At 55.6% G+C, this 22,891-nt stretch overlaps 1 protein-coding gene across 3 annotated transcripts in view; it reads right to left on the bottom strand.

Moving 5' to 3' along the window:
- Positions 1–22,891, bottom strand: part of LOC122494513 (c-Maf inducing protein) — a 235,114-nt gene that overhangs the window by 49,608 nt on the left and 162,615 nt on the right. For all 3 annotated transcript variants that reach the window (XM_043599750.1, XM_043599753.1, XM_043599752.1), the window contains one exon: positions 4,449–4,610. In XM_043599750.1, coding sequence (XP_043455685.1) covers positions 4,449–4,610 — 162 coding nt within the window. The remainder of the gene's footprint in view (positions 1–4,448; positions 4,611–22,891) is intronic.

Below are 22,891 nucleotides of genomic sequence, written 5' to 3'. Positions count from 1 at the left end.
TGCTGCTCATGTAGATGCCACTGGGGAGCCAGGAGGCAGGTTCACAGTAAACACATAAAGAAACAGACTTTGGAATCTTGACTGTGCACCAGGCATAAGAGCGGCACATACATATTATCACAGCAGCTTTCCAGCTAGGTTCCCAGGGAAGAATGGTCTTCCATGAGCTGGCCAAACGTGGTTTCGCTAAATTCAAATGCCAGCGATTAACTTGCAAAAATAATATTAAGTGGAATGCGTTAAGCTTGTTTAAATTTTAGGGTTTTTTCCCTCCCCAATGCGGGATCTTCTTACCCAGCTGGTACCTGTTACCACCATCCTGTGCGTATGTGAATGAGGGAAGGAATGATCACGCGATAAATGAGAAATCATGGGAGAAACCAGAAACGGTCTAACCACGGTCTTCTTTCCTAGTTTTGTGTTGTGTTCGGTTTCATCTGTTCTTGGTGGAATGGGTTCTCCCTGGTGTCGGTTCAGATTTCCTAATAGGGCCGCGTTTGGCCCCTGGTAACATGCCGTCTCACCGGACAGTGAACTGGCAAGATGGATGGCTGTTGGGTTCTAGAAACAGCCCCACCATGCGCACCACCTGGCATCACGTTTAAGGAGCATCAGGGTATCTGGCATTTACAAGCAGCTGAAACAAAAGAAAAGCCACTGGGCCGTGGATTTGCCCAAAGGGTGAAGACAGCCTTGGAACCCGGCCGGGGCCGATGTCTGCCTCCTCAAGTCCCCGGGTTCCCATGGAGACAGCAAGGCCCTCGGGCTTAGAATCCAGGAACACACGGAAGGTGGAAGGATGTCTTTTGGAATCCAAAGGCTTTTTCTTTTTTGGACATTGGTGGAGTCTAAGCAGCCCATTTATGGCAGATGATTAAACATCAATAATTTTCCCGCCCAGCGTAGATGGAAACGTGGCTTTGGTCTTTCCTTCTGACAATGACAGCTCACTATGCCTCGGGCAGTGCGAGTGCACTCTGTAACCCTCATCCCACATCCCTCTTCTTTCTTACGATGCTTTTCCTGCTTTCCTGTCCACAGATGAGCTACCGGAGTCTCACGCGGTGCGGCAGCTGACTCAGGAGCACAGGTAAGAGACGGTGGGGGGTGGGTTTCACCCTCTCTGTCCTGATGCCAAAACCTGCATCTCTCTCTTCATTTATAAAACAATTTTTTTTTAAATCTTTATTTATTTTTGAGAGAGAGAGAGACAGTATGTGAGCAGGGGAGGGGCAGAGAGAGAGGGGGACACAGAATCTGAAGCAGACTTCAGGCTGAGCCGTCAGCACAGAGCCCGACATGGGGCTTGAACTCATGAGCTGTGAGATCATGACCTGAGCCGAAGTTGGATGCTTAACTGACTGAACCACCCAGGCGCCCCAGCATCTCTCTCTTCAAAAAAACCAAATTTTTTTAATGTTTCTTTATTTTTGAGAGACACAGCACGAGTGGGGGAGGGGCAGAGAGAGAGGGAGATACAGAATCCGAAGCAGGCTCCAGGCTCTGAGCTGTCAGCACAGAGCCCGACGCGGGGCTCGAAGTCACGGACCGCGAGATCATGACCTGAGCTGAAGCTGGACTCCCAACCGACTGAGCCACCCAGGTGCCCCTCTCTTTTTATAAAAGTTTACTTTGAGAGAGAGCGAGAAAGACAGAGAGAGAGGGAGAGGAGAAAGAGCACGCATGTGCAGGGAAGGGCACAGACAGAGACAAAGAGGGAGAAAAAGAATCCCAAGCAGGCTCTGCATCGTCAGCAAGGAGCCCAATGCCGGGGCTCGATCTCACAAACTGTGAGATCATGACCTCAGCTGAAATCCAGAGTCAGATGCTTAAGAGACTAAGCCACCCAGGTGCCCCCCTAAAACCTGCATCTCTAACCACTGAGCTATGGTGCTCAGCCCAAGCAAGGGCCAGTCCCATCCTTCGGGCCGTGGTGGACAGCTCCGAAGGGCTCCGTCCGTTCCTCACTGCACCTGTGCACCTTCCCAGGAAGAGCCTTGGGTAAATACAGATGCTGATTTCTTTGTCCCAGTCACTGGTGGTGGCCTGTGCTGTTCCGCAGGGACACTTCTCTCTCCCAAGGCCATTTTCAACCCTGGGTGGAGAGCACTCACTGAAAACGGCCACTGAATCATAGGGGACACCTGAACCCCAAACTGAGCGGCCTCTCCACACACTGAAGTCAACAAAGGCCCGGGAGGTCAGGGATGCGGCTCTGTCTGGCCAGCGGATGGGCAGTCCTTTCGCAGAACTAACAGCCCCTCCACCCCCTCCTTGGGGATCCTGCCCACCTCCTGGTTGGCTTGGTGACACCTGGAACCTCGTAGAAGGAAACCCCGGAGACAACTTGAGTAAAGAGAACAGGCAAATAAGCTAGCCCATATAATCTACACAAGAAAGGGCAAGGAGGAGGAAGGATTTGTTTGTCTTTCCACCCATCCTCCTAGACCCTTAAGCTGAGAGTGGTTAAGGTCAAGGTCATGACTACCGCCCATGGCAATAAAAATGGCACTTATCCAAGTGACCCTGGGCAGGTGACAACCTCTTGGAGCCTCTGTTTACTCGTCTGTACCTTTTAGTACTTACCCTGCAGGGTCCCTGGAGAAATGCTAAGTATCAGCACTAAATGCCTGCCGAAGTGGTCATCACAGAGCCTGAGTGTCACTCAGGGAGGCGTCAAGCCTTACTCGAGGGGATGCTGCCCGGGCACAGCTCTGCCCAGCTCTGTCCCTTACCAAACAACAGCTCTTACCAGTCAGACACGATGAGTCATACTGACCCCTTGCCCGACACACAGTAGGTATACAGCAAATGCAAGCTTCTTCCCTTTTTTCCTCTTTAAATGCTTTTATCTTTTCCTACCCCAGCGCTTGGGGATCAGGTGCCTGAGAAGCGATGCAAAGGCCCACGGGCGCGCGGTCACATGTGACATAAACGCCGCCAGAGGTTGGCGACAGTGCCCGTGGGCCGCCTTCCCCATCGTGCTGACAGCGAACCTGATGTCAACAACGGTGTGGTGGCGGCCGGGACTGGCGGGGCAGGAGGGGCGGGCAGGTGGTCTTGCAGGGAGAGCGAGCAAGCCCCAAGGTGGAATTCGCAGCCCCACCACTTGCTCAGGTGTTCCAGTGTCTCTGGACCTGAGTTTCCCCATCTGTACAACGGAGACGGCAAGGCCCACGTCTCAGGGGAGACCGTACGACACGAGATGCCGGGCTGCACGGCACCTGACACCGGCCGCCACACAGCAGGCGCGTACTCGCGGTGAGGGGCCGGCCTCGGGCCTGCTTGCATCTCTAACCTGGGAAGGGGGCCCTTCCCCTGCTCAGGCGGGAAGCCGGGATTTCAGGTCGCACATACAGCACCCGGCCTGGCCTCCAATTCCAGGCCTTGACTGTGATGCATTTCAGAGCGTGAGTCTCTGCTCTTCTGCGAAATGAAGCTGTCGCACGCCCGAGGGCACGTCTTCTGTTCCTCTACCTGCCACCGTCTTTGCAGCCCACCCTCTACCTCTTGCCGTACTTCCTTCCAGGGAAAGGGGTCCTCTGCTCAGATAGCAGACATGGAAGAAGGCCCGGGCCAGTTTCCTGGACTGAGGGGCGGCAACCAGCTTGGGTCTGCGGGGGAAGGGGTGGCTCCAGGCAGCAAGGGGCTTGTGCTTCTAGAAGGAACCAGGGGCCACTCCCAGGGAAGGGGGACGGAGGCATTGCCCTGGGGCCGTGGAAAGTTCAAACCGGGAGTCATCAACGCCAGCGTCCCCAGGGGCCCAGGCAGGCAAACAAACGAGACAGCTTTAGTACTTGTGGAGCGCGGAGAAGAGTGCCCGGGCCGGAGTCACAGCGTGTCCCCAAGTAGCCCTCGCCTACACACGAATGGCGCGGCTGGCTCTGGCTGAGCCCCCACGCTCCTGTCTGTCTCCCTGCTGGAACGTGAGCTCCAGGGGGGGTGGGGGCTTGTCTTTGTTCCAATGCCCAGGACAGTGCCCGGCACGGCACGCACCCTACCGGGGCGCTGCCTGGCACAGCAGAGTGGGTTTTCTGAGGCTCTGGGGGGTCGTGGAGGCAGAAAGCGACAGCCGCTTGGACCCCTGCAGCTGACGCAGGCCAGGGCAGGGCAAGGTGGAGATGGGTGGCGGGGGGCGGGCAGGAAGGCAGGGCAGTCTGGGGGCTTCACCGATGTGCTCTGGCTCGGGAAAAACTGGAAGCTCCTGAAATCTGCTGCCATCATCACCACCAGCCTGTCGTCAGGCCCGAGGCTAGTCCCCCCAGCTTCGGTCGTGGGGCATGGCAGGGTGGTCACCACTGCCCCTTCCCCCTGCCACACCCCCGGGATGGCCCGCAACGGGCAGACGACACAAACTCAAGTCTGATTCCGTTGCCCGGCACAGCGTTGGTGCTCGGCAGAGGGGGTAGGGGTGGGGTGTGCACAGTCAAGCAGGGGGCACGTCTTACCTCTGAGAGCAGTTTTGAGACGATTTCCAGTGGGGCTTGGTTGATGGAGTCATCCTGCAGGGGGGATGTCAGGGCCATGTCCACCAGAGTTCGGATCTCCTTCAAGACAACTTCCCAACGGCTTGGGTTACTCAGCACTTTCTTATATTTGTAAATCTTTTTCTGGTCGGGAGGGAGAAAGAGACACAAACATGTTATTGATATTCTGATGGTGGAAGAGGACACCAGATGATCAGAGAAATAGATGCCCTAGCAGGTACAAGGCCCCGAGAAACTGCCCGTGTGGACGAACCCTCCCGTGGGAAACTGACTCGCAGAGAAAGGAGAAGTCCCTGCCCAGGGTCACAGGCGATGTTTGCAGACAGGCCTTCCGAACACTAGCTGAGAAATCGCCACACTGTTTCCAATGACTTAAAAAAACAACAAAGCGATGTCTCTTTCAGATCACGTCTTCCCCCAAACGTATTCCCTAAGTTTTCACACGCAGGGAGGGTGGAAGGAAGCATTCAGGGGTCCAGAGAGAGGCTTTCTTTGCGTTGGAGGTACTGTTTCTACTCATCCCGACCCTAAGAGGTCCCTCTGGAGAGTGGAGTCCAGCTAAGAAAAAGGACAGACAGGCTTGTGGCCAGGTACTCAACCCGGGCCAGGTGGTGACAAGCCCAGTAGGCCCCCGAGAACCGCAAAGCGGGTCTCAGTTTCCACCTGGTGAGTGGGACGGAGCATATCCTCACCTTTGCTCGGGGCTGCGTCCAAAGCGGAGAAGAACTGGGGCACGGGCTGCTGTCTCCCTCGATGTGAGGCGGAGTGAGTTCCGCCTCTCTGACATCATGGAAACAGCAGCCCTCGGAAGGCGGAGGTCCCAGCCAAAGTGCCTCCCGGCCCCGGCAGCTGCCGGCCCCACTGTTGCCCTGGCTTGGGACTCTCCCACTGGATGAACTCCTTCATTAAGTGCTCTGCTCCCTGGGGAAAACCTAAGTTTAGTGTCACTGCACCAAGCAGCCAGCTGGGGTGACGAGTCACAGTCTCTGAGCTAGAGTCTGAATGAAGGAGTGAGTAGGGAGGAGGTCAGGGTCCCCCACTGAGGCCTCTGGGGGTCTCCCTGACCCTTTTGTTTCTGAGTTTATAAATTACAAAGTGATCTTGGAACCCAGCACTTTCAAGGAAGTATCTGGGGATGTGCTCCCTACCAACCTGAGTTAACTGTGCTGGGTGAGGCCTCGCCATGGCACAGGAGGCAGACTTTGGACTCAGGTAGGCCCGGTTCTATGAAGCATGTCACCTACTGAGCCTCAGTTCCTCTTCCATAAATCAGGCAGGAAAATACTTTGCAGCCTCTTTCAGGGTGTGACTTTGACAAATTCTGGACCCACGATGGTCCGCCCTCTGTACGCAGGTACATTCACAGGCAGAGTCCAAACAGAATTAGCCACTGGCAACAAAAAGGGAACCCGGGTACATAACTCATCTCTTTGGAAAAAGAGGACGAAATGCACAACCTCCAGCAGTACAAATAGTATCTCTACTTTCTTCCCCCCATTTGTTCCCAAACTCCACGATTTTCTGGTCTCTTACTTGCTCATCAGGCCCCATCACCACCACCATCACTCACAAAGCGAACTCACACCAAAGTCTGTTTCCCTCGTCAGCCCGGATCTTTCTTAAGCAAATCAGTATGGCTGGTCCCCGTACCCCGTCTTCCACCTGCCTGCCCTTTACTGTCCCTCCTGGTCTGGCTGTGGTCTGGCAGTCACCACGCCTCATCAAGAACCAGAGAGGGATGATGCCTCTCTGAGGGGCGGCAGGCAGAGGAACCACCTGAAACACGGACTTGTCAATCACTGCAGATGCTCTAAGGACTGGAAGACGCCGCGGCCAGCTGTCAGGGGTGGATGTTCAGTGAACACAGGCGGCCGGTGGGGGTGACGGTGACAGTGAGGACTTAGTGAATCCCAGGACTTTAATGACGAGACACAGCCGGTTCCCAGAGGCCTCCCTGGGCCGGTAACCAGCCTCGGGCCTAGTTACCGTCAGCTAGGCACCACCTCCACACCGCCTGGTCTGTGCAGAGCCAAAGTTCCCCAAGTCTAAAGCCGTGGAGACGCTTCCCAAGGCAAGAACCCGATCCGCCCCCGAAGACGAAGGCCCCTCCGAGTCCTGGACGCTGTGGGTTTGCTCCGTACCCAGAGAATTGCTTGCTTTTTAAGCGACCGTGAAATGGTCATGGAAACTCGCCGTGTATTAAGCCCCAAAGAAAACCACACGATGCACACCCATGTGTTTCCACAGCAGATCCTAGATGTGAATATGGTCTGAGCTGTAAGGGCCCTATCTTCGGATCAGCTGCAAGCTATTTACCTTTGAAAGAATAATGACTTCATTCTTTTCGTGAAAACGATGCCTGCTCGTTGTAAGCAATTTAAACCATGCTGAAACGCACAAAGAAGGGGATAAGTGAAAAGAGGCCTCCAAAATCCCACAACCTAGAAATAGCTATCATTAATCTTTGGTGAGCATTGTTCCACACCCGCTGGAACTTTGCCAGAAACAGCCAGCGTGTGGGGGTAGGTGGCCGTGAGGACCGCCCGCGGCTCTCCACACTCAGACATCACTGAGACCCCGAGGTAGCAAGATCCGGGCAAGAGGGCCCACGGGGTAGCACCAGCCCGGGGCCCACCGACACACCCCCTCCATAGCGGGGAAGGGTGACACTCTCTTGTGAGTCCCCAGGCACCGGAGCCCTTGCTCAGTGGGCATCCCCAGCACCTGTGGTCACAGAGGCTGAAGCTGCATTCAAAACCAGAGGGTACCAGGGCTCGTGACAAGGGCCAATGTGTAATGAGCTCATGCTACCCACCAGGCACTAGGCATTCCTGGGCATCAATCAGCTCTCTCCATCCTCACCGTGAGCCGGGGAGCCGGGGACCTGCCGCAGGCTAAGCAGCCCCCAGAGTGGACCCTAAGAAAAGAACCCAAGGGCAGATGGCTCTTGACTTGAGAGGCGGTGCGGGGCACATCAGTGCAGGGTGTGGAGGAAGAAGCAGTCACTAACGGGGCACCACCAAGCATTACGACTGGGCCGCTGTGGGACCCGCTGTGAATCGCGTGGGAGCTTGAGGAGACAGTGCTCCCCGCTCCCCTCCCCCAGGGAGCGAGGACGCTGCATTTGCCCGCCCACTCTCTGGACACCTCTTGTCCAGGGCCCCGCACCGTGGACAAACTGCTCTCGAAGCCAGAGAGGAACGTGCCCCCAGGCAGAGCCACGTGCAGTCCCGGTGAGCAGCCTTCAGAGTGCGGTGGCTCAGAGGGGCACCAGCAACCTTGTGCTGTAGCCTCCAGTGTCCTGCTCACACGTACGACTCTCACGGCCAGAGAGGTGTGAGTTCAGGACCCAAGGTCACGCTGCTAGAAAGGGTCGGTTCAGGAGTCAAAATCGACTCTGGTTAATTCCAGAGGTCTCTCTCTTTCTATCATGTCCATCAGGGCCAGTGCAGACAGTGGAGAGGAGAGAGACATTCACCGAGAGACACGATGGGTGGAGGGGGTTCAAGAATGCTTGGTGGCATTCCGTGACAAGAGGCTTGGAGAACCCGAGGCCAGGCAGCCAGGGCAGTGCGGGAGGAGCTGCGGGAAGGCGGTGGGTGGGGGCAGCAGGTGGACAGTGGGGCTGTGAAATCACGGTCATGGGGGTTAGGCCGCTGGCTCTGGGACAGGGCAGCTCCAGGGCAGAGGGAAGCCTACCCAGGACCCACAGGGACCCATTCATTCTGCTGTGGTGATAAATTAGCAGGTTTCATCCCCAAAAACTCCAATGAGCTCATCTGGTCATGAATCACAGTGTGGTTGGGACAGGGACACCTCTGGAGCCCTGACTCCCAGGCTCCCAGGAGCCTGGCCCTTGGCTTTGCGGTATGATCCTCCCACTGAGCCCCTTCACCAGGACGGGTGGGTGACATCTTGCCATGTCCAGCATGGCCACCGGATTCTTTGGTCACGGGCCCCAGAGCTCTCTGGGAGGGGCTTAAAGCAGGGGTTAGCAAAGTGCAGCGGGGGGCCCAAACCGAGCCCCCTGCTTCTATCTGTGCAAGGAAGCCAAGAATGGTCTTAAGGGTTGCGAAAGAAAAAAACCCCAAAGAACATGGGACAGAACTCCAACGTGCCCTGCAAAGCCCCAAATATTTGCTATCTGGCTCTTTAGAGAAAAACCTTGCCAACCCCTGGCTGAAAAGGTCAAGTGCAGTCTAGAAGTAAGTGTGCAGAAAACGGCTCAGCGTCTTGAGCCACCGGGGAGACACAGGTCCGAACGGCAAAGAGACGTCACTTCACTCCCGCCAGGCTGGCTGTAACCAGAAGGACGACACCCGGTGCTGGTGAGGATGTGGAGGAACTGGGACCCGTGTACACTGCCGATGGCACTGCACACGAGGACAGCACCACTGGAAAGCAGTCTGATAGTTACTTAAAGCATGAAGCATACATTTGTCCTATGACCCGGCAATTCTATTGCTAGAAACCTACCCAAGAGAAATAAAAACAGACTCGACGGAAAGACACGTACATGCGTGTCCCTGGCATTATTCATAATCACCTCAGACTGGAAACGACCCGAGAGCCCATCGACTGATGAGCAGATAAGCAAAAAGGTGGTCTATCCGGACAACGGAGCAGTGTTTGCAATAAGAGAAGGATGGGTCAGGGCGCCTGGGTGGCTCTTTCGGCTCAGGTCACGATCTCGCGGTCCGCGAGTTCGAGCCCCGCGTCGGGCTCTGTGCTGAGAGCACGGAGCCTGGAGCCCGCTTCGGATTCTGTGACTCCCTCTCTCTCTGCCCCTCCCCCGCTCGCACCCTGTCTCCGTCTCTCTCAAAAGTAAATAAAACGTTAAAAAAATTTAAAAAAAAAAAAAAAAAAGAAGAATGGATCTACTCAGATGTGCTACCATACGGGCAGACCTTACAAATACGATACTAAGTCAAAGAAGCCAGGAGCAAGACACATTCTGTGTGATTCCTTTTATATGAAATGTCTAGAAAAGGCAAATTCATAGAGACAGAAAGTGGAAGAGCCACTGCGTGGGGCAACAGGGATTAGACTGCATACAGACACCAGGGAATCTGTTGGGATGATGCGAATATTCTGAAACTGGACTGTGGTGATGGTCGCGCTACTCTATAAATTAACTAAAATCACTGAATCGTGCACTTCTGATTGGTGAGTCTTAAGCTGTGTAAGTTACATTTCTATTACAGTGTTTAAGAAGAAATCTCAACCTAGGCAGGCAGAGGAGGGCAGCAGACAAAGCCGGAGACAGCACTGCTTAGTGGTTAAGAGCGCAGGTGTTTCAACAGCAGACTTAGTAGAAATCTAAGCTCTACTTCACCCATTCACCTGGCCACCCGTGTACCCAAGCCATCCACCTTTGTCACCGTCCATCCACCCACTCATCCGTCCTTCCCGGCATCCATCCACCATCTGTCCAATCATTCATCAAAAATTCCCATGATGGGCCAAGCGCTGTGTTCGGTACTAAGGATCCCCACGGTGAGCGAAGCAGACAGGTCCCAGTGCGCGCGGAACCCACAGTATGTTACTCGTACCCTAGCTGCCTCAACCGCAACGCGGGGTCAGGCTAACTGCTGCCAAAGGCTCCCGTGGCTCTCCTGTGAGATAACATATACAAGGCACCTAGCCCCACTGCTGGCTAAACAGCTACCTTCTTATCACCTACCAAGGGACAGGAGTGAGTGGCCCGGGGCAGGTGGAACTTAGGAGGATTCCTGGCATCTGTGACTCAGCCCCGCCAGCTCCCGAAACAACAGAGCCAGCAGGAAAAGCTTCCTGCCTCCCGGGTGGCACAGTCAGTCACTCCATTGCCGTCCTCACCCTCTGCTTGTCAGGGAGGGGACGTTACCTGGGCAACACCCGCCATCTCTCCGGCAACTGCTCCCACGGCAGAGGCGACCGCAGACGCCCGGGGTTCTCCGGCCTGGGAAAGCAGAGCCTGTCGACAACTCCACGGGAGACAAGCTGTCACCGGGAGTGTGCCCCTCACCGGGAGAGGCGTGACTCAGAACGTGCTGGAAGCACGCCTCCCGGTGATGGGGCTGTTCTGCTGGTTGCCGCAGCCTCCCAGGCTCAGGCTCGCGACAGCACGCATGCTCCCCACCACCTGTCATTAAAGGAAGGGAGGCACGGGAGCTCCTCGGAGCTGCCGAGAAAAACGAGCCAGGGAGGAACCGACTGGCTTTTAGAACTGCCCCCCGGTGGACGGCCCAAAGCTGTGCCGCCCAGGCCCCACGTCCCTAGCCCCACGTGGCTACTTACATTCAACTTAATGAAAATGAAATACGATTAAAAATCCAGTGCCTCGGTCTACTGGTCACACTGTGGCTGCTGGAAAGCCACAAGTGGCCAGCGGCTACCATGCCGGACGGCGCAGAGAAAGACCGTCGTCACCACTGCAGAAAGTTCTATTGGGCAGTGCCGTCCTACGGTCTCGGGGTCCCCCCGCGTCCCCATGCCCCCAGAGGACCAGCAGCATGCTCACTGCCTCTCCCCATCCTCAGCCAGCACTTTGGGGCCTACCCACCTGCCCCGCTCCTCCGACTTTCCCTCCCAGGTCTTAGGCTGGTATTCCCAAACGTCCCCTGCACACCCAGGAAGAACGGATGCTTGGGCAACTTCTCTCATTCCTAGACAGGGGCCTTTGACCTCCTCATTCCTTCACGACTCAGTATGGGCCGTGCAGGCAACTCGCCATCCCTGCGTGCTTCCGGGGGCCCCAACACTCGGGCCGCGGGTCCTCCAGAATGGGTGCCACTTCTTCAATCCTTTTAGCCTTAGGGACCATCACCCTGCCTTCAGACACAAGCCAGGCCTGTGGTCGGCCCCTGCGTGCCACCCCCACACTGCCCACTTGGCCCTGGTCTTCACCATCAACCTGAGTCAGCTCATCACCGCTCAGCACCCCCTGTGCACGTACACAGAGACGCTAATTTAGCCAATCCAGTGACTGAGCTGTTCCCTGCTGGTCCAATTAATTAACAGATGGATTCATCAGTGATTCCCTTCCAGGGACTCGGGATTTTCACGAGGAGCAAGGGTAGGGACACCTGCTCTGGGCACTGGCTCCACGGGGGCGCTGGGAGTAGGGGAAAGGACACAAAACGAGACACAGGCCCAGCCCTGGTCCCCCCGTCGGCTGGCACGTAAACCAGGCCCCGACTCACGCTAACAAAGCTACGAAACACAAACCGCCGGCTACCGCTTACCCGGTGCTTACCATGTTCCAGGAAAAACCACCCTGCCTGATGACACAAGAGCCTAATGGTTATCACGCCTGGAGCGCTCTCCGCGGCCCAGGCCCTGTGTGAAGCTCTTCGTGGAAAATAACTGCTTTGAAGCCTTGCAGCCACTCAACTAGATATGTGATAGAACCAGGCCCATTTGATGGATGAGTCAACAGAGGCCGGGAGCGGTTAAGTCAGGTGGCAAGCAAGAGCCAGGGCTGGAACCGAGAGCGGCCTAGCTGTGGACCCTCAGGGCCCGACCACCAAGCCGCTCTGAGAGGCACGCACCCGAGAGTTCCTCTGCCTTGATGGACGCTGCCTGCTGCCAGGAAGCTGAGAAGTCCTTGCAACTGGAGACTCGAGGCCGCCCAGGGGCAGTTCCAGACTGAGTGCAGCTGGGTGCCCAGCTGGCCTCTGCCTGGAAAGCCGGGTCCTGGGGAGACGGACAACCTGCTTCAAAGAGGGGAGAGAGCATGGGCACTCAGCCCCCCGCGCCCCTGCTGGGCAGTCTCTCAGCAGTCATAACTGCTTCCAAGGAAACAGCAGGAACTCGGGCACGGTGTCCTACTCGTGGTCTCGGGGGCATCGGCCGGTTGCCTGGGCAACCACGCATCTGGCCGGCGAGGAGAGGAACGGGCCTTGGAGCCAGGCTCCCCGCCGGGTGCTACAACCCACCTGGCATTTTGGGGCCCGCCAGACTCTTGGCAAAATCCAAACATCACACGGATCCGTTTGATCACATTTAAAAATTGCATGTGGCTGTTCTTCTCACTGAGCTCGGAGCTCCTTGGGGGAGGGATTGTGCCTGGTGTGTTTCTTCACGGTTCCGTGTGGTCACTGGACCTTCTCAGGGGCCCACGGAAAGTGCTCTGAGTGTTTGTAAAGGGGAGGAAAACAGAAACCGGAAATAATGGCTGACGCGTACCAAGTGCTTCTGCCGTGCCAACACCGAACCCAGCCTTTTCAAACCCGCCAGGTGCTCCTCAAACCCGTGTGGGGAGTCTTGTTAAAAGGCAGATTCCAACTCTGTAGAGCCAGGTGAGGCCCGGGAGTCTGGATTTCTAAGAAGCTTCTGGGTAAGACCGATGTCCCCGATGTCCCCTACGAGGCGGACAGGCGCACCCAGTCCCCATGATACACGGGAGAAAGGGGCTGAGGGATTAACAGCTTGCCTGGGGTCACACAGCTGGTGTTGTGGGTTCTGTCCCCCAAATGATACGTCCAAGTCCTAACCGCTGGCATCTGTGACTGTGACCTTATCTGGAGTTAGGGGTCTCTGCAGGGCAATCAAGTGAAGGTGAGGTCAGGCTGCATCGCAGGTGGGCCCTATGTCCAGCGACCGGGGTCCTTACGAAAAGGTCACGTGAAGAGTCACACATACACAAGGGAGAAACGGCCACGTGAAAACGGAGGCCGAGGGTGCAACGAAGTGTCCGCAAGCCAAGCAGCTCCGAAGAAGCAAGGAAAAGGACGTCCCTTAGGGCGTCTGGATGGGGGCTCGGCTTTGTGGAGGGGACACGTTCGTCTTGGATGTCTGGCCCCACTACTCTGAGAGGATGAGTGTCTGTTGTTTTAAGCCCCCTGGTCGGTGGCGCTTTGCCACAGCTGCCCCAGGAAACCCACAGCTGGTACGCGGGAAGCAAGGACGGACCCCGGGAATCCTGGCTCCTGATGGCTCCCTCCGTCCGCCGCAGTCACTCAAGCCGACCCCGCCAACCTTTTATTTTACAAAGCCGGAGCTGGAGCCCGTCTGCTGGGTATGTGGAGGTGTGGGAGGGGGCACGACACCCAAGGTGCGTCAGCAGCCTCTCCCAACTTTGCCTTGTTGTGGAATTTGTAGGGTTCTCTCTTCCTGGGGGAGACGTGACCCTGGCGTCTTTCTCGCTCCCTCGGAGGGTGGAAATGCTAGTGTTCATGCTCGACACCCGTCCAGCCTGTTACCCCGGGGCATGAGCCTGGCCCTGCGTTGGCTGCACACCTGGGTACCCGCAACATCAGCCGTGTCTCAAGGAGCCACCTGCACACCCAGGGAAGCGGCAGGGAGAGCTCCCGGACTCAGCCAGGACGCTAGCACAAGGCCACCTCAGGTCCTTGGCAGAGAGGAGTCATGAGTCAAAACGGAACTCCTTTTCCGTTTATGAGGGTCACACGTGAGCCAAGGGAACCCCATCACACCTGCTGACGGCCCAGGGCTTCCTGTGGTGGGCACCGTGCCATGTGTCGTCCCGAGACAACCACTTCAGGGTTCTCAATCCTGGTCACACGTCAGAGTCACTTAGGGGGTTTAACAATATTCCAATGACAGAGTCCGATCACGGGACAAGCTCATCAGGAGGGTGTTGGGGGCGAGGTGGAGCCTGGCACCCATATTTTGGGGGTCACTGGTAAATTTTAAAGTATATTTAGGGGCATCCGGGTGGCTCCATCGGTCGAGCATCTGACTCTTGATTTCTGCTCAGGTCATGATCCCAGGGTCGTGGGATCGAGCCCCACATCGGGCTCTGACGGTGAACATGCAGTGTGCTTAAGATTCTCTCTCTCTCTCTCTCTCTCTCTCTCTCTCTCTCTCTCTCTCTCCCTCTCTCTCTCTCTCCCCCCCCCCGCCCCACTCATGTTCTCTCTAAAAATAAAAAGTGAATCTTAAAAAAATAATGAAGTATATTTAAACACCCATGTGCACAGAAGCATCATGCACAGCAGTGAAAGGGTGGGAACAACTCAAGCGTCCACGGATGGGTGGATGGACAGAAAATGCAGTGCGTACAATATGGTACGTATAAGGAAGGAACTACAGGTACTAAAAGGAAGGAAATTCAGACACACACGAAAACACAGATGAACCTTGAGGACGTTACGCTGAATGAAACAAGCCAGTCACAAGAAGGCAAATACCGTATGATCCTATTTACGAGACGGATCCTGAGGGGTCAGTACTGCCGGTCCAGTCTAAGGGGGCAAGCGCGACCCCACGGTACAGACAAGGAGACCACAACATGGGGGAGGGGTGGCTGCCCACTTGGGGTGAAAGACAGCTGTCTGAACCAGGACCCCTCCTCAGGTCTCCTGCTTTCCTTAGTCATGGTCAAGGGAGACCGGGAACACACACGGGTACGGCCCGGGACCCGCCCACAGCATTCTGGGAACACACCCCTGTCTCCAACTGGCCGTAACCCCAGGGAAGGCCGCTTCCCCCAGCAGCCCCCTGCCGTGGAATACCATCGAAGATAGCCGGGAAGGGGCCGCACGTGCCCTCCGGAGTGATCACAGCACCCTAGGGAGGCCGGCAGGGAGCCCCAGTTTCATACTCAGCCACACCCTCCCCACCCTTCACCGGCTAGCCTCCCCCCCCACCCCCCTGGCCTGGCAGCTCCTGGGAACTCAGAGGCTCAGACAAGGCCCCTGTTTTGACTCTTGGGAACACGCAGTACAATGAACCGAGCGCGGGGCATATCTGATTTTGGACTTCTGTCGTGTGCGGCCTCAGGCCAGTTCTATCACTTCTCCGAACCCTACTTCCCTCATCTGCAAAATGGAGATAATAGCAGCTCCCGCCTCTTGCAGGCCTTGACGGGACTGAATGCGCTATTTCGGGCTGAATGCCCAGCACTTTGCAGGTGCTCGGTAAGTGGTACTGTTGAGTCCAGCAGGACATCGACTGAAGACAGTCAACCTCTGAGGAAAAATACGGGAGACGAGAAACCCCCATCGGGGGAGACGAGAAACCCCCATCGGTGGAGACGTGCTTGAGCCAACCGTGGCCCCCACGCACAGCGGTCACAAGAACGGAGGACACTAGGTCTGCCATGGGCTCCACGTCCGCGACAACACTAAACGTAGCAGCAAACACGCCCCCCCCCCACACACACACGTGTGCACGTATATTTACACACACGAACTCCGCAAACAGGATCCAACTCGTAGCGGCGGGGGGAGGGGGGCCCACAGTGTCAGGCTGATGACAGCTGTCTTCCTGCAGAGGGAAGTGGCTTGAGGGAAAACCAAGGGGGGAGGATGGGCTTCAGCTTTATCCGTAAATTTTCAAATTGTCACAGGAAGCCTTATCCGTGTATCGTGCATTTATTTCATTCAAAAGAAACTTAAAAAAAAAAAAAAACCCAAAGGTTTCAGAAACTGGAACCATGGAGGCGGTGGTGTCCTTTCCACAGAATTTTCAAAGCGGTCAGAATCCCACATTCTTAGAACTGGAAGGGATCTGAGCTCCTACGTTTTTGACTTTTCCGTGTTCCTGTAGATTACCTGGTTTTTGAAATAATATGTTCACCGGGAAAGGGAATCATACAGACGGTGTTAAGGGCGGAGAGTAAAGAGCACCAGAATTCCATCGTGGGGCTCACGGCCGGCACGTTTGTGTGCTGGTGCCCGTGATGTAACGGGTTCCCTTTCTGTGTGTACGTGTGCACACACACACGCACACACACACCAGCATAAAAGTTTGCATAAATTTAGCCCACGCCATATACGTTGGCGTTTTGTTAACCTCACCTCTGTCTCCCGTGCCGCCTCCCCCACCCCTGTGGCCCTGAACCCGTGCTAACACCACAACGGATACTAGGGTTCGGCAAACGTTTTCTGTAAAGATAACAACATTCCAGGCTTTTCTGGCCATACTCTGCTGGGGCAGTGTGAATGGGTGGGGCTGTGTCCCCCCAAAGCCCCTTTTTTCATAAAAACGGGAGGTAAGCTAGGCAGTGTGCTGCCCCTGGCATGTATTCATTCAGATCTTTCCCCACGGCCACACATGCAAATACAGAGCTTTATTTTGGTCCTCAGCTTTTGCTGTTTTGTCCCCCGTTTCATTGCACAAAAGGAGCATCCCGTTATACACAGATTCTGTGTCTTGCTTCTCCTCTCCTAACCCCCGGAGGAAGGCGCTCCAAATCAGTACAGATCTCCCCACGCTGTGTGTTTTTGTAAAGCCACCTCGAGTCTCACTGGGCAAAGGTAGCATTTACATTTAGAAAATTAAAATGAAGCAAAGGGCAGTCCTCCCGTCTGATCTCAGCCCTCTGGGCAAATCCTCCTGAAGGTCTTTCTGGCCATGGCCGTCGGTGGCCGTGACCGCCATACCTGAGCGCCTGCCCTTCCTGGCCAGGCAGCTTTATTGAAGAGCCCCTCCTCGGGGGCCACAACACCAGGGTCTCCAAGAAGGCAACCCACCCATCCTCCCCAGCCCTCCAACATCCGGACCCCCGTCCCCACCCGTCCGAATGATAAACGCCACACAGTCACTGCACATCCCAGGCATGGCTGAGACCCCACTTCTAAAACTTGCCGCTTAAGAAGATCCTATTACTTTGCAATGACTTTTCCAGGGGAGTTCCTGTGCCCGGAGAGCGCATTCGACCCTGAACACGGACTAAAAACAGCAGTGGGGGCCTCTCGCTAACCCTGAATCGGAGATGCCATTTTCTGAGAAAACACCCCTGGTTAATAGCAACCCACCAAATAAATTTAAATGTACAAATACTGTACCAGAAGCCGCTCTCTTTCTCTGCCATGTGGGAGGGGCCGGGCCCTAGTGAGGTTTGCTCCCTGATATGCAGGGACAGCACGGGGCCCTGCTTCCTCAGGGCCTGATAAAGGGAAGTCTCTATCCCAAATAAGGACTTCCCTTGCTCGGCCTCAAGCCGGTAGCATCTCAACCCGGGGTGGGGAGAGGGCTCCGGTGTTTGTCTCAGAAGTTTATCTAGTGTTCGCATTCCTTCAAAGGGCATCGGATCTGTTCATCCCTTTGTTTGGGAACCCCTCCATTCCTAGTGGGCCTCCTCCTCTGGGCTGGAGCCACGGCTCCTTCTACCAAGGGCTCTAGTTCACAGGCTGGAAAAGAGCTCCCTAACTCACTGCTGCTCTCCAGTGTGCATGTGCAGACAGGTAGCGATGGTGAGAGGTCTACCCCGCCCTCCTGAGTAGGGGTCTTCTGGAGGGGTGGCACTTACGTGGGGGCTGTCCTTGCCTTGAAGAGGAGGGCCCTGCAGACAGGCACACGGAGCGCTCTCCCTGCCTGGGGGAAGCTCAAGATGGAGGCAGGAGAGGGGCTTGGGGGGTTGGGCGGGGGTTCATCATGGTGACTCTCAGTTATCTGCACACGCGGAGGAGATGCTGGGAGAGTGATCCAAAAGTTACGGATACGTTCAGCTGTTTACACTTGATTTTGGGCCAAGAGGAACCCAGCAACAGGGTGCAGAGGTCACAGAAGGAGGCTCAGACCTGGGTCTGAATTCTGGCTTGGTCACAAAGGGAAGTTATTTCAACTGATGGGCAGCTTTCTTATCTGTGAAAGGGGGATATAATCCCCACCCCTCTGCGACACTGTATGGCCTCAACAGGACAACACAGGTGAAGCAGACGGAAAACAGTAGGCACTCAATAGATGTCTGTTGCTCTTCCCCCTTTCTTTAAGCTACTGTAGCAGGTCTTGAGCCTCGGTGGGCATCAGAGTCACCTGGAGGACATTCAGGATTATGGGACAGGTCTGCACGTCTCCTAAATTTCCAGGGGAAGCTGATGCTGCTGGTCTGGGAACCCCACTTTGAGAACCACCGGTTCAGAACCCCTCTGTCCGTGGCTGGGAGAAGATAAAGAGCATTCTAGTTCCGAACGGATGGTGACAAAGGCTTCAGAGCCAACGGACGCGGATGGGCCGCTTGGTCAATGCTGACTTGGCCCCCGACTTCCCGGGTGTGCTTTTCAGGGTCCACGCGTTCCTGAACATCTGCTCCAACTGGAAATCAGATTCCATCCACGCTGCCAAAGGGTCTTATCCAAACATCTGCCTGGCGCCCCGTGTTTCTCTGACCGCCCACCCCCCCCCCCCCCGCCCCACCAGACAACAAACCACCTTGGCCTTCTGCCAACTGTCAGGGTGGCTTCTGCTGCCCCCCAAGGGGGTTTCCGTCCACTTCAGCGTCTTCTGTGAAACCGTCTCTGGCTCTGAGAAGGCACCAGGATTCTCGAGGGAGGGGGGCAGGGGTGATGGCCACCAAGGCTGCGGGGGGCGGGGGGAAGGGGGCTCTGTCCTCGTCTCCCGGTCAGTTAGCCTCTCTCCACAACACCGTTCCATCCAGAGAGTTGAGCTGGCTGTCCCGCCGGGTATTTTATGATCATCAGGTGAGGCGAGGCCCTAATTCCTCTGTGGGGACAGGTGCTGCTCTTTTTGGAGTCTGTTTGGCCTGGTCTCCGAGCCAACAGAGCTAACGGTCGGGTAGGAGCCTTGGAGGCAAACAGAACGGAAGGCCACCTTCCCCTTGAGGCCAGACCACCCGCCACGGCCCCAGCGGAGAGCGAATCGGCGTCCGCCTCTCCGGGGCTCCCTGCCCACCAACCCCACCACGAAAGGGTGCAGACTCCCGTGGAACAGAAGGTCTTGCTAGCCAACATACTGCCTCCCGTTTGTTTTAAAGGCTCTTCTTTAAAGAGACAGAAAGAAAAAAACCCAAAAAACTCTGCCTTAAAGGGCAGAAAACAAGCTCACCCGCAAACCATTTACGTGAAAAAACTTCCTTGTATGGTGACTCATCGGCCCCCATCAAAGCGAGCGTGGGATGGCACACCAAGGCTCTGGTCCCCCCTTCCTTGCCTGGGGGGGGGGGGGGAAACAAACCCAAAAACAAAGAAAAAAAACAACAGCCCACAAATGCACTTCTTTCTTGGCCATGTGGAGAGCCGGCTGTCATGTGCCATTCCCGAGGCCCAGGAAGACCTTCACACACAAGGAGGTGGGGGTGTCTTGGATGGCCAAAGCCCAAGGCCGGCCCTCTGGAGGGGGCTGGGAAAGCCCTGGCTGGGGCAGGAGGGCGCAGGGAAAGGCCTGCTGCCCAGGAGATGCCGGTTTCCTGCCCTGTGGCCCAGGGCAGGTCATTCCCCCCGGGGGGTGGGGGGGCCCCAACTCCAGGTTCTTGACCTATCAACCGGGGATGGCTGAGGGGGGCAGGGGGGGCGTCTGAAGGGGTGGGGATTACACAGCAGGCTGCTCTCACTGCCTCTGGCCTGTCCTACTGCCATCCTTTCTCTTAGGAACTCGGTTTCCCCGCGTACACAACAGTGTTTTCCCTTTTACCGGAAGATACAAAGTCCCACCCAGTTTGACCCTTGTCTGAACGGAGTACTACAAAACCATAAAAAGGATCCGTGTGAGCTAACACACAGATCGCCGTGATACGTAATTCAGGGTAAAGGAGAGAGGAATCAAACAGTGTGGGTGAAACGATCTGCGTGGGGCCTGAAGAGGGACATTCAGAGAAACTTCTGGAAGGCCCCGGGAGACTGCTCACAGGCCTGCCTTCGGGAAATGGGGCGTGGGGAAGAGACCCCCGCCGTGTGCCGTTCAGAATCGCCACACACTCCCACGGCCCGCATTTTCCTCGAGTGTCCACGGAGGGTGCCTGGGGGAGTGGGGGGCTGGCTGGAAAGGGGCATGAGGGAAACTTCTGGGGTGACAGGAATTCCGGTGGTGGTTATTCAGGTGAATACAACAGTCAAAACGCACCACACCCCGCAGTCGAAATGCAAGCATTTTGTTAACATGTAAATAAATTATTGCTTGTTTTTTTTTAACTTAAGATGTGTTAACGGATTTATGGGCAGTGGGAAATTTTTTAGTTCTTTTTGTCCTTTTTAGTATCAAAAAAGCCTTCATAAATAGGATTTTTTTTAAAAAAATTAACACTTATTTATTTTTGAGAGACAGACAGAGTGCAAGCAGGGGAGGGGCAGAGAGAGAGGGAGACACAGAATCCAAAACAAGCTCCAGGCTCCGAGCTGTCAGCACACAGCCAGACGCGGAGCTCGAACCCGTGAACTGTGAGATCACAACCTGGGCCGAAGTCAGACACTTAACCAACTCAGCCACCCAGGTGCCCCCATAAATATGATTTTTAGATGTCCTCTGCCGGCGGGTGTATAACTTGGGATGACCACTTTGGAAATCTCTGGGCAGTGTCCACAAAAGGGGACCCTAGGCCTGCCCTATGGCCTGTGCTCAACAGGACGTGCACGTATGTTCACCAAAAGACATGTCTGTAAGGGTCCTATTTGCAGTAGCCCCAAACTAGAAATACTTTTGCACAACAGGACAAATTAACAGAGCCCCTTCATTCAACAAGAATGCCACCCAGCAGAGCAAATGGACACAGTAACACTGCCCACAACAGCAGAGAGAAATCTTCTAATTTTGAGTCAAAGGAACCGGTTACAAAAGAGTTCAACACATGTGATTCCATTTATACCAGGTTCGGATACATGCAACACGAATCTGTGCTAATAAAAGGTAGGACAGGGGTCTCCTGAAGGGGGAGGTGGGGGGCGGGGAGCCGAGGAGACACCTGGGAGGCAGTCGCTCTGTTTTTCAATCTGGGTGATGGTTCATCGGGTCAATTCTGTGAGAATTTGGGAGAAATTCATCCAGCAGTAACTCTTTTGATGCGTGCACTTTTCTGAATGCAACGCCTTACTGAAAAGTTTACTTAACAGACACACTAACACGCCCCATGTCTGTGCCTGAGAGAGCTCTGGTCAGGGAACGTGGGCCCTCCTCTGCCTGGCTGGGCTCAGAGACCGAGCACTCCGGCTCGGATCCCAGCTCTGCCTGGTTCTAGCTGTGCAACCGTGGACAAGCCCTGTACCCTTCCGGCAACTCCTTCTCAAAGGGCCTGATCAGACTCGGGGAAGATTTCAAGACAGCACACACAGGAAAGCCCTCAGCACAGCTCCTGACATTAGTAGGTACCTAACCATCGTTCTCTCTACCGTAAAGAAAGCCCGCGAGGGCATGTGATCTCCCTGGGGTCACCCAGCCCTCTGCCACTTGTTAGCCTCAATCCCTGATGCTGCCCTCACTATTAGTTACAGGGCCCTGATGGCCCCTCATCGCTATTAGTTACAGGGCCCCGATGGCCCACTGAGGGCCCCAGCGGCCTCCCCTCAGTTCCACTGCACACAAATGCGGAGAAGTGGCCTGGAAGGACCTGTGCCCCGCCACGCTGTCCTGGCTGGGACAGCCCCGCCTCCTGGGAAAGGTGCCCTTTTCACCAGTCTCCCCGAGTCCCTGTGACCCCTCTTAGGAAGGCACAGAGCCCTCTCTGACCAAGTGCCACAAATTAATCTGGATGGAATTCTGGTCTTCCCGACCTGAATGAAGCCAACCTGTGGCCAGGCCCATAAAAGGTCTGAGGCTGACTTCTGCCCATCCTTCTCCGGCTGCCCTGTTTTACCTCCCTTCGCAGAGCCAGACAGGTGACAACCCGTGACTTTCTCAGGCAGGGAAGAACCAGACCCAGCGTCTGTCTGGAAGCTTGACAACTTCTCCCACAAACAAGCCCCAAGAAGCAGAGGCCAGAGCCACCAGGCTAGACGTGGGTCGCAGCCACGCTCCACACACCATGCTCTAGGGGGTCATGAAGCAGGGTGGGCAGACGCTTTCACTCCCTCCTTCAACTCAAGTCTGGCAGCAGGGGCTCTGTTGGCAAGAGTTCTGCCTCAAGGGAAAAGAGCAGAGTGATTGATTAGTGATGCCTGTCATGGGCTCCCTGGGGGCTGGTGGCATGAGTGGCTTGCATGGGCCTTCCTTCTTCTGGAACTGTCTGCTAGGACCCTTCTACGCAGAGGGAAACAGGGTCTTTGGTCATTAAAGCAGAGTAAGAATAATCAACGTCGATCTAACACTTTGTCACACGGCAGATGCCCTTCTTTCACATTAAAATTTTTTTTAATGTTTATTTTTGAGAGAGAGAAAGAGAGTGAGACAGAGAGCAAGTGGGGGAGGAGCAGACAGAGAGGGAGACACAGAATCGGAAGCAGGCTCCAGGCTCCAGGCCGTCGGCGCGGAGCCTGACACGGGGCTTGAACTCACAAACCGTGAGATCATGACCTGAGCTGAAGTCGGACGCTCAACCAACTGAGCCACCGGGGCGCCCCTGGCAAGTGCCCTTCTAAGTTCTTTGTTGCTGTGGACGCATTTAATCCTACAAGAACCTAGTGAGCTTGGTCTTACTGTGAGCCCCACCTCGTTTAGGAAGAAAAGGAGGCCGAGAGAGGAAAGGAGCTAGTCCAGGGCCACATCACCAGTGAGTGTGAGAGCTGGGATTTGAACCCATGCAGCTTGGCTGCGAGCTCTCACCTTTGGGCACGCAGAAATTATTCTTT

The sequence above is a fragment of the Prionailurus bengalensis genome, chromosome E2 (assembly GCF_016509475.1).
Source record: "Prionailurus bengalensis isolate Pbe53 chromosome E2, Fcat_Pben_1.1_paternal_pri, whole genome shotgun sequence".
NCBI lineage: Eukaryota > Metazoa > Chordata > Mammalia > Carnivora > Felidae > Prionailurus > Prionailurus bengalensis.
This window is presented reverse-complemented; position numbering and strand designations above follow the sequence as displayed.